General features: G+C 44.0%; 1 protein-coding gene across 1 annotated transcript; it reads left to right on the top strand.

The window, feature by feature from the left end:
* The first annotated feature begins 212 nt into the window (after positions 1-212).
* On the top strand, positions 213-11,639 carry LOC111587640 (nuclear receptor subfamily 1 group D member 1-like). The gene is made up of 8 exons (XM_023297683.3): positions 213-846; positions 6,589-6,900; positions 7,006-7,094; positions 7,206-7,350; positions 8,893-9,452; positions 9,553-9,738; positions 9,844-10,054; positions 10,336-11,639. Exons 1-8 carry the CDS (start codon positions 828-830, stop codon positions 10,530-10,532), a joined length of 1,719 nt encoding a protein of 572 aa, XP_023153451.2. The 5' UTR covers positions 213-827; the 3' UTR covers positions 10,533-11,639.
* Positions 11,640-11,883: the final 244 nt, after the last annotated feature.

Raw genomic sequence — 11,883 nt, forward strand, 5'->3', positions numbered from 1 at the left:
TTGCATAAAATGTGTGTCAGTAGGGCAGCTTCAGCTCACATGCCATGCGCACATGCTGTAGAGCTTTAAGCAGCATTCCAGTGTCGACCGAGCCCAATGTGCCGTCTCCACGCGGGGCCGTCGGCCAATGAGAAAGTGAGAACGAGTAAAAAAGAGTGGGGGCGTGAGGGGATGAGGGGGGGAGAAATGTTTTCAGAAAGCGTGACACACAGAGAGAGAGAGAGAGAGAGAGATCCCTGATACACATCAACAAACAAGCGTTTGGAGGGACGCACAAAAAGAGAGCAGGAGGAGAGAAAAAAATGGTCACATTTCTCAGGCACCTGAAAACGTGCCTGTTATTTTAGGACGCGTGCTGCTTATTGATGAGTGGGGAGTGTTTAAACTACTTTCACAGTGATCATGTTTTCATGGTGACTGTACATGGCAAGCAGCTGAACGCGCTGGGACCTTCAGTGATTTAGAGAAGCCCTACAGTGATATCCTGCCACAGCCTGGCGTCGGAGACCGGAGAGCATCTGGATCAATAAGATCTCATTTCATTTTTCAAATATCTGCCCTACTCTCGTTCATTTTTATTCATTTATCTTTTTTTCTTAAATCTTTCTTGGCTGACCGGGTTTTCTCAAGAAGACCCCCCCAAATGCCCCGTGAACACTTCTTTTGCTCTGAGCTTTGGGATACTCTCTATATGCCTTGGCAGTTACTGACTCTTTCACCTGTGTCAACGAAACTCCTCAGTGGCAAGCAGCGACAGTCGGTCCATCATTAAACGCCCTCAATTATACAGCACGGAACAGGAGAACAGCATCGATCGACTAGGAAACATGGAAAATAGTCCCGGTGGTGAGTATTTCTCTGTGCTTTTTTGCTTGAAGCCAATGGGAAGATAATTTCTATGCTATTAGAAGTTATATTGAACGGTGCGTAATTGGAACAGATGGCACTGCGCTTTAATAAATATCATAGAGAATTGTACATTTTCTGTAGTTTTTTTCCCCCCAGGCACTTTCTAATCATATATATTTACTGCTCAGTTAATAATAACCCTGCCTATCAGTATGTGCATAGTTGATGTTTTATGCTTTAATCCTGCATCTGAGTTTAATGCATTTGACTGAAAAGATGAACGAATCGAATGATTTTATTGAAACTATTTATCTGCATCTTGCTGTTGAATTCTGTCGAACAAGCAGAGGAATCATTTGTAATTTCCTTGCTTTTTCACTGATTGCGTGCAGCATATGGCGCGTTGCCAAGTGCTCCTGGGCGGCAGACAGTTGAGGCTTGTGAGTGAGAGAGCTGTGCGCAAAGAGGGAAGTCCTCTCGTCAATCTTTGCGGCGGACTTCCGATTCTCTGCATGTAAACAAACTCACGTGAAGTGCGACCCTAAACGCCCCCTGGCCGGGCTTCTTATTCTCCCACATTGGCCAATCGCACTGCTTTAGGATATTATAGGTTTTATTCCCCAAATACTCGCTGTCATACGAGGTATTTTCCCCGTGGTGCTTTCACTTAGTTGGAGCTTCTGGTTCCCTAAAATCTTGGCGCATGTGCGGGAAGTTGTAAAGCCCTTTGGTTGTAGCGTGTGTGATTCATTTAACTTGGCTGTTTTTAAAATAATTTTGGCTGAAGCTTGCCTTTTTTTCCCTCCTCCCTCTCTCCAAACACATGTGAGTGAGCTGTGTCAAGGAGCAGTTAACGCCCACTGGGTCAAAAAACAAGTAACCGCTGCCAATTCTTCCATCCATAACCCTGCTGGAATGAGTTGGAGAACAGGGCTGGGAGTAAACACGCAGTGCTGCCAGGATTTGAATCACAGTGTAAATGTTGAGAGGGATGATGATGATGATGAATGAGTGGATCATATCTTAGTCAGAAAACACGCGAATCATGCCATTAAAAGCAATTATTCGTGGCTGATTGCGGGGTTCGATGTAGGATCGTGGAACAGGATCAGGAAACGTTACGCGCGAAGGCACACATCAGTAACAATTAAGTCTTAGCTCTAATACAGACAGACATTATAAAGTCCTTGAACAGTGGGTGGCCATTATGACTGCTCTGTCTGTTCATCTGCTCCCCGCCCGATGCACCCTGGGTAGAAACGGTCGTGATGCTTGCGAATCATGCGCCTGATTTTTAATACGCAGCCTCCCCGCCTCGACATGACAGCACGTGTATCCAGCCTCCGTATCCACGTGCCGCGCATGATTCCAAGAGCCGAGCGCGTCCCTCACTCTCGGTCGTTCCTCGCTGTTGCGCGCACTCCTCTGCTCGCGCCCGGGACGCACGGGGATTCCTCTTTATTTGCTGATAGATTGGTCAGTGGGTCACAGAGGTTTAACAGCTTTTTCCTCTCCTCCTGGTTACTGTAAATGCGCGGAAATGTTCGTTAGTTGGTTCGCAAAAAGCTGCGTTTTTACGCGAGGCAGCATATCCCAGTGGGTGGCGTTTGAGAGGACACATTAACCTAGATTTGGCTGAATTCAACCTGTTTTTTGGGTGACATGGCTAATCAGTTCCTGTTACCGTTTCTATTTCAGTGGAACAGTGTGACAATAACCCAATGGCTGCCAAAATGAAACCATTATCACACAATGATTGAGCTCTGGAGATATAAAATGTCACTATGTTTCTTGCACAACTTGTTATTGATGAGACAAACAAGGAGCTGTGGAATATTATCATTTTGTCTGTTTTCTGTTTACATATTGCATAAACAGAATATATATAGTGTATTTTATGTGTGTATAATGATATGGAATTTTGCTATGAAAGGACTGAATGAAAATTCTATTTTATAATTTGGTCATTAGTTTATTTTGAAATCAAGATTCTCCAGCTTGCCAGTACAGTCGTATATTAACAAAAAGAGGGCAAATGTCTAAATGGTTTAGAAATATTAAAAATGACAGAAGGGACCAACATTATTAAGCACTCATATTCTGTTTTTTTCCATTAAATGCAGAGCAGCTGCCCAGCCTTTCATTTAAATTGTCATAATGGCTTCACATTATTATGGTGCTGTTTTTGAAAGCATTTCAAATTTTGCCCACTCTTGTGTGGTCATAGTAGCTGGTAGCAACCCATGATAGATTTTTAATCATGTGATAAAATTCATGAAGTAGGCCTGAGTAGTGTTTGCCTCTTATCAGCAGCTGTCCAGTGGAAGGTGAATACATCAATAAATGCCCCTGCTGGAATTATCAACAAACGTCTTGATCAACGTGGCCACAGTTTCGTATATTACAGGACATTCCAGCAAAAGTGATCAAACATGGGCTCTTCTTTCGCTGGTTAAAGCCCCAGTTGAACATTTACGATGCAGAATGTGGGTGTTTTACTTGAATGGTTGTATTCTAAGTATAGTTCAGTGTCTCCAAAAGGACCGATGAGTGTGACTCTAGTGTGGCTGTGACATTTTTGAAAGGGTACCAAAGAATGGCTGCGACGTCAGCGACTACTGGTAATGTAACATGCAGTGTTTAGAGAGCTGGCCTTATGATCTAAACACATGACCGCTGCCTGACTTATATGGTCTTTAATGATGCAGAAGATAGAGGTCATCCTCTGAATGTGCGTAGTGGCAGGAACTGAAAAGCAACCTGCATTTTATAAAGATGTTAAAAAAAGAAGATAAAGTAGATAAATGTGTCACAGGTGTCATTGGTACAAGCAGGAACAATGAGCCTATTGCCGAGCTTTGATGCCAGTCCTGAAACCAGACTCTGTGTGGTTGACAGATGATCACACAGCCAGCTAATTCACATTAAAAGCCCAGCTGGATTCTTACGAAAGATTGTATTTCTCTCCCAGGATTAAGTATATCTTCTTTTTCTAGTCTGTGTAAGTGGAGCAGAACTGCGCAGTTAAACTTTATAACTTGTAAATCTAAAGTTCCAACTGGAGTAAGACATTTCTTTATATAGCAGTTAAACATGTTTTAAAGTTTGTGTATTATAAAGAGGATTTTTGCCCTCTGTTGCCTTCAGGAAGCAGCCAGCTTCATAAATAGACACAAAACATGAGGCCAGCTGTTTCACGTGGATAGAGGCTTACCACCCGTGAACATTAGTAAATATTCACATGAAAGAGGACAGACTGGTTTGAAGTTAAGAGGAGGCGTCTCCCCCCTAAGACATGACATGAGCATGATGTCTATACAGTTTGCCTGTCGTGCGTGCATGCCCAGGGGGAGGGAACACATGAGAGGGGAAGTCAGAGAGGATTGGCAAAAGGAGGGGCGGCGGAGCGTATTGTTTATTCTGTAGGTCTTATGGCTCTATGTGTATCCACAGGTCACATGTTGTAACCTGTGCCTGGCTACAGCCAAGGCTCGTTCTGTCACCTAGTTGAGTCACATTCCAGGAAACAGTTACGATGCATCAGAATATGGCATGTTTTTACACCAGACAGGGGCGGGGATTTCGAATGTGAATGTAGAAAGTGGGTGTGGAGCTCGTGTGACAAGGGTGTGACCCCGACTCCTGCAGGTGATGCACATGCCCATGAAGCTTTATCTTTTCTCAGACAACACACACACAGGAAACTGGACATTTACGTGCTCGGTAAAGTCACTGCGCAGCTGATACTGGAGCTGCCTCTGAGCTCAGAGTACCTTGCATTCACTGGCGACACGTGTGAGCAGTGGAATTAAGGAGGCACTAAGAGCTAAACAGAAACGCAGCACGTGTTTTCTCAAGGAGAGAGAGCACAAGAGACAAGGGAGAGTTTTCTCTGATGATTCAAGGTCCTTGAGAGGAAATGTGCACAGAAAGACAGTGTAGACAACTCAAGGTTATTGTTACTACTTCAGATAACACAGCCATTATACACGTGGACTAACCTTCATTTGAACTAAGTGCAGTTGTGCTACAAACCTGTATAACTGGTTGTTTAGTGGCAATTCTGGTCTGATAGTGACCCACACAGTGCAATCACCATCATCAACATAATGTGAGCCCATTGACGCAGATTGTGAATGAAGACTGTGGAGCATGTAATTTCTGCACTTGCGAAATGTTACACTTGGCAGACGTTTAGACGTTCACATACCTGACACAGTAATCTAATAGCAAATTAAAGGTTGGCCAAACTGGGAATTATGGGAAAGGATAAGGAGGGACCAAAATAAACACAAATATATAAATTCCTGAAATTGTGGATGTCTGCAGAAATAAAAATCTGGTTCTGATCAATCATTTTTGTGACCATAATCCTATAGATTCAAATAATTGTCAAGCCTACAAGTAGGTAAATTTGCTTTAGCCTGTTTACCCTCATCTTATTCTGATACAGCTAATTGCGCAAAAACTTGCACAATGCTCACCCAGGAAATCATGACAGTGGCGAGCAACAACGTGACTGTTACCCTCTGCACGGTTTCTAGTGACTCTGCGGAATGCATCAACTTATGGTAGCTGTGCCCCGCTTGCTTTCCTCTAGGTCTGTAGTCACAGCATTAAAGCCTCCTCTATTTCAAACGTGATCTGCCCCAGCGCTTGTTATGGTGCTGCTGCTGCTGTTGTCTACACGGGACTGCGCAAAGAGCCTTGTGAGCCGGGCGGGAACTGTGTCAAGAGTCCATGTGAGCTCCTGGTCAGGTGGCTGGCGGATAGATGGGTCTGCAGGCCCTGAGCCAAAGTGGCGAGGGAGGGAGGGAGGGAGGAGGGGAGGAGGGGAGGAGGATAGAGAAGAAAGGAGGGGGCAGGAGAAAGGAGAGTAGAAAAGACTCCGTTCTGAAAGCGAGCAGGCAGGGAGCTGGCTGGCTGAGCCTGCACGTGAGGGGCAGTCTTTCATCTTGCAGGGGAAGAACAGTGGCTGCAAAACAAGGGGGAACGGGTGGGTGTTTTGTTTAGAGGTAATAGGGCATTTCCGACTCAATGTGACATCTCTAAATAAAGGCCTGTTTATTGCCTGCTTGTGGCAACAGAATAATGACTTACTGTGATATGGCATTACATGTTTTATAGGGATCAATATGGTGTAAGATTTGCTTTTTGCATGTGATGTAAAACTTTGTAGATTATTGTATCACAGAAATGTAATTTCTGGAGAAAGCTTATTTTATCAGAACATGTAATTATGAGGTAGAATTATTTTAATAAGGGAACACGCTATGACTCTCTGTACTGGGTGGACGTTTGTTATCATTAGCTTCTTTTCTTCACATGCCAATCACCACCTGGCTTCCAGGATGCCAAGATATCATTAATCGGGCAAAGAAACACACTGGCAGCTTATCGTACAGGTGGTTTTTTTTTCTGGAGGTGGCAGTGACACAGTTGCATTTATATATTTCTTGACTATCAGGTCAGAACCTGAAAAGACGTCCTACAGACAACCAGGTCAGACCTGTTCCTCTGGCTGTGACATTTTTTATCTACATTATTCATCAGATCAAATTTCTGTTGTCCCAACGTGGCTAGGGTTTCGTGTGTGTTTGTGAAAGTCTGCCAAGTAAGCTCACTGCGTAGAAGTAGAGCATTGCTCAACACTTTACTCTCTCACCTACATTGTGTATGTGACCACAGCCCCAGATGAGGATCAGTGAACTGAGTTGTCGCCCCTCTCTGTTCATGCAGGTGGTGTTATCTTGTACGCTGGCTCGTCTGGCAGTGCCAGTCCGAGTCCTGGCAGCCCTTCGAGTGGATACCAGACCCAGTCGCCCTCCTCGCACTCGCAGCCTTCATCCCCTGAGGGTGTCTCCTTTCAGGAGATTGGACCCCTGAAGCGGAGAGGAGAGCAAGGGGGAAGAACCTCTTCCCCAAAAATGGTCTTTCAGTTTCCTGAAGTCAACAATGCTCCAGTCGCCCAAATTTCAACAGTATCATCAGCAACCTACAACCATCCCACGGTGGCCAAAAGGCCTTGTGGTTTCACTGGCACATTCACCAGTACGTACCTACTCACTTTCCTGCTTCCTCATCTTCTTTTTTTAGCTGCCAGGAGTTTGTTGTTGTACGTCTGTGTCTGATAATGGATGTGCTCCTCTTTCATAGAGACCGGAGGTATGGTGCTTTTGTGTAAGGTGTGTGGAGACATTGCATCTGGATTCCATTACGGTGTACATGCCTGCGAGGGCTGCAAGGTGAGACCAGACAAAGATAGAGTTATGTCATGTCTTCATTTTCAGTGTGTACAGTTGCACCAACACAAAAGACACTCTTGTAAGTGTTTATTCTTCGTGCGTCTTCTCCAGGGTTTCTTCAGACGCAGCATTCAGCAGAACATCCACTACAAGATGTGCGTGAAGAATGAAAACTGTCTCATCATGCGCATGAACCGCAACCGGTGCCAGCACTGCCGCTTTAAGAAGTGTCTCTCCGTGGGCATGTCCAGAGATGGTGAGAGACGGTGTTAAAGTCTTTAAAGGCAATATTTAGACACACTGGTACTAAAAGTAAAATTATTATTTTGTTTTCTCAGCGCAGCAGTGTAGAAGACAATATTTTATGGACACAGAGAATCAGGTTTTAAAGCTGTACAAAATCTCTTATTAAAAATAATTTTATGTCATAGCTTGAAAGTATGATTGAAACTGTTCTTAAGCAGGTGCAGACTCGTCTTTCTCCTCATCACAAGACTTAATATTCTCTCCATCTTCTTGCCACCCTCCTCCTTTTGTCTTTTGTTCCCCTCTGCCTCCTTCTGTCTCCTTGCACTTCCTTCTGATTTATGGCAAGAGGAACTCAAGAGTCCCAGTAGTCATCAGTCAAGTAGAAACTGTGAAAAATATGGTTTATTTTAGGAAATTGGGGCGCAAAGTTGTTGATTACCCCTTGTGTTCACAGTGATGTACAGCCTTTCCTGACACCGGCATTTCCAAACCATCATTTGAAACCTAATGTTATTCTGCCCTGTTAATCATGAAAACCTACACTGCTTGACTTTAAATGAAAATAATATTACTGCAGCTAATCTGCTTCTCTGCATGATTTCCCCCACAGGAGTTCAGTCTCCCGGGGTAAGGCTAAACTAGGTGATAATAAATCATGTTTTTTTTCTGGAGCAAACATTTTTAGTTGACCCAAAAAAGCCAGAATGTGAGAGTGAAAAATCATCTGCTAATTCATCGGATTGCAATCGGGAAACCATGTTGGTATTTTCTGATTATACCCATAAATTAAATCGGTATGAAAAGGGTACTTTGGAGTTGAATAGTGGTTCTATCCACTTCTATCTTATACACTCCTAAACCCACTTTTCATTTCCATTAACAGAGAATGAAAAAGAGATCACAGAGCAAATGAAATTTTGATCATCCAATTTTGATCCACCTTTCAACCTTTCAGCTTGCTCACCTCTTCCCACCTGCCTCTATTGTGTTTGACCTTTACTCCAGTCACTCACCCTGTCACTTTACTAATTCAGCGCTGTTGACCCAGTGACCTACTTCCACAGAAAAAGAGAGAGTGAGTGCTCAACTGAAAGGCAGAAAAAGACAGAAAGACTGGGGGGAGGTGGTGTAGCATACGGCGTACTATAAATAGGACTGTCAGTGGAGGTGCAGAATTGAAAAGGGGGGAAGGGAGGATTGTAAAGACTGAAGAGGAGGATGAGGCGGGTGGATGAGATGAAGGCTTTAGTGTCCATACTGTGGTGCAGCAGCTGCGATGGAGACAAACAGTCAGAGACAAAAGAGAGGTCTTGGGATTAGTACTTCACATAGAGATTACAGCCCGAGTGTTAGATGTGGGATTCGTATTCAAACAGGGACAGGTTGTTCCTCTGCAATGTTTCAATGTGAGCATTTTACCTGCGTGACTGTCTCCGCTGTTTAATGTTGAAAGCAAAGTGCTGCCAGGAAGGATCTGGCAGCGATACCAATAGTAGTTGTCAGTAAATGCTAACAGAGGATGCTCTCTTCTCCTTGCTGTTCTCCTCAGCTGTGCGTTTTGGGCGTATTCCCAAGCGGGAGAAGCAGAGACTCCTGGATGAGATGCAGAGCTACATGAACAGTCTCAATGAATCAGCTTCCATGGAAATGGAGATGTCACCTCCTCCTGATGCCCCCTGCAGTCCACAGAACCAGACGAATGAAGGAGCCGGCTCCATATTGCAGTCTTACCGCAGCGAGGAGAAGCCACTCAAGATGGCTGCTGGCAACAGCAACCTCAGCACTTCCTCCTACCAGAGCAGCTCGGCGCAGGAACCAGCCCTGTCGCACACAACCACGCAGCACACGGTTCAGGTGGAGCAGGTGAACCTGACAACAAACTACCACGTCCCCACAAACTACCCCATTGCACCCATCAACAACGAAAGCTCCACCAACACCAACATCGACAACGCCAAGTACACCTTCTCCTCCAATCAGAATCAGTGCCCCATCACTGGCAACATGTCATCTCAGTCATACACAGCCAACCAGAACAGTTTCCCCGCCAGCGATTCCCAGAACCAAAATTCCTGCCCCTGGAAGCTGAACGGAGGAGCCAAAGTGCTGGTGAGTCTTTTTTTCCATTTTTGAGTCTGTAAAAATTTCATTATTGTCAGTAAAAAAGGCTATAACTCTCATTTTCCTCTGTTTTCTCTGCCTTCTATAGGCATGTCCTCTCAATTCATGTCCTGTGGCTCCGGCCAGTCGCTCCAGTCAGGAGATGTGGGAGTCTTTTTCTCAATGCTTCACCCCTGCCGTTAAAGAAGTGGTGGAATTTGCAAAGAGCATCCCAGGGTTCCAGACTCTCAGCCAGCATGATCAGGTCATGCTGCTCAAATCTGGCACCTTCCAGGTACGTCTATTCAAAGAGAAAAAATAAACTTTGCTCGTTTTCTTTTCCTTCGTTTCTACTCCCTTCAGTCTTTTGTGACTCTGATCTGTCTTGTTCTGTCCACAGGTTCTCATGGTGAGGTTCTGCTCATTGTTTGACCCCAAGGAGAGGACGGTGACCTTCCTCAATGGACAGACGTATTCGCTGGCATCACTGAGAGCTCTCGGCATGGGCTCCTTGCTGGACGCAATGTTCGATTTCAGCGAGAAGCTCGAATCTTTGGGTCTGGAACCTGATGAGATGGCTCTTTTTATGGCTGTTGTGCTGGTGTCTGCTGGTAAGACTGAGATACTTACAGGCAAACAGGCACATGGTATCCTCAGAGCTTAAGCAAAAAGCAGCTGGACTTTTCTTTTAGGTTCTTGAAGATGTTTTTATCTCTCATCTAAGAGATCTGAAACATCTTCAAGAACCTAATGGTAAAGTCCAGTTCCGTTTTACTCAAACTCCTCGAGTCACCATGACCTGGATGACTGAGAATCTGTACAGAAATAAAAGCGCATAATGTGCAGACAAATTTTCTCATGTCTAACCCAACTTTCTCCTTCCTTTCTCCAGATCGCTCCGGTATAGTAGAGGTAGGAGCAGTGGAGCAGCTGCAGGAGAATCTAATAAAAGCCCTGCGTTCACTCATCACCAGTCGCCGCCCAGATGACAGCACACTCTTCCCAAAGTTGCTGCTACGTCTGCCGGACCTGCGCACCTTGAATAACCAACATTCAGACAAGCTTTTAGCTTTCCGCATAGACCCTTGAGTTCAGATAGCTGTCAGTTCAATGAGCTGTCTGTTAACCTCCTTGGTCCCAATGCGAGCCCGGCTTGCAGCGTTCAGTAAACTGGCCTCTGCATGATGGACAGTTGTTGTGGGAGCTGTGCCAAGTCTGATGCTGAATGAGAGAAGACTGGGAAAAATACCAGTGAAGAACGTGGGCACAGCAGGAGGCGGAAGCTCCTGAACTTTGACTGATTTCTCCTCCAGTTGCTTCCAGATTGACTGCTAAAAACTATTAAAAACACAGACTGTGTTCTTCCATGAGTTTTTCAAGTCAAACCACCATCACATTTCCCTCCTGGAGTTTGTCAGAGACAAAGTTTCTTTTTCTGAAGACCAAAAAGAAGAGAGAACCTGTTGTTCCTCACCAGACTTTGTTCTCTTCGCCCAGCTTGTAAAGCTAACAAGAACGAAGCACACACTCTTACTAGGAGGAAATGGAACATGAACAAGCATTCACCAATAATGATTTCTTACTGCACATTCTTGTTACAAGTGTAAAGGCACTTTTCATGCATTGAGAAACCTCTTAAATCAATAGATAACATAGCAATAGCAACGTTCAACACACAGTCAGGAGAACAGTTTGTGTTCGCCCTGTTAAATGACATAAGCTATTTTCACAACATGTCACCATGTGGGAAATCTTTATGAAAATCACCCATTTGTGATTGAGAAATGTATAACATTTTTAAGAGATGAGACTAAGTTGCATTGTATTTGTATAAGGTAATCAGGGAGAAATTATTGGTCATTTTAGACCATGTCTGGTGGGATATATGTTGTGCTATGTTGTAAATTTTGTACATAACCATTATTCTTGGTTCGTATCCTTGATAGTTTGCAGATTCTTGAATATGTAAATTAAATTAGTATTGAAATATTGTATGACATCTCACATAACAGATTGCTCTACAGACTGCAAAGAGAAAGCAGCATTTAAACCATGTGCTCTGAGTATAAACTTTTTATTTGGAGATATATAATTGAAATAAATGTATTGTCAACTGACAGCATCACCTTGTGAATATTTTGTAAATGTTTTATGGTCACACCATAGAGTACCATTATTAAATAAGGTTATATAGCATCTTTTCTTTGGCTCATCTTTTTTCATTTTCTTAGTGAATGCCATACAGAGACATACCATGGAACTGTAGCCTAGCAACAGAAGCAATCAGCCAATCATGTTTCAGGTCTGAGAGCCATTAGGGCTTTATTGCTAACAAGAAACATCACTTGATTTTTGAGTGTGTGATAACAAGTAAATTAAATTTCAAAGAGCATCGTACTTCATTAATACGTGGTGTTGCTCTTTGTCAGGGACACAGAGA

This window comes from Amphiprion ocellaris, chromosome 5, assembly GCF_022539595.1.
Source record: "Amphiprion ocellaris isolate individual 3 ecotype Okinawa chromosome 5, ASM2253959v1, whole genome shotgun sequence".
In the NCBI taxonomy this organism is placed as follows: domain Eukaryota; kingdom Metazoa; phylum Chordata; class Actinopteri; family Pomacentridae; genus Amphiprion; species Amphiprion ocellaris.

Excerpts from the sequence above, each read along its gene's own strand:
- LOC111587640 (XM_023297683.3), top strand. Across the intron at positions 9,739-9,843 it reads TCAAATCTGGCACCTTCCAG|GTTCTCATGGTGAGGTTCTG; the intron begins GTACGTCTATTC and ends TTCTGTCCACAG. Across the intron at positions 10,055-10,335 it reads TGTTGTGCTGGTGTCTGCTG|ATCGCTCCGGTATAGTAGAG; the intron begins GTAAGACTGAGA and ends TCCTTTCTCCAG.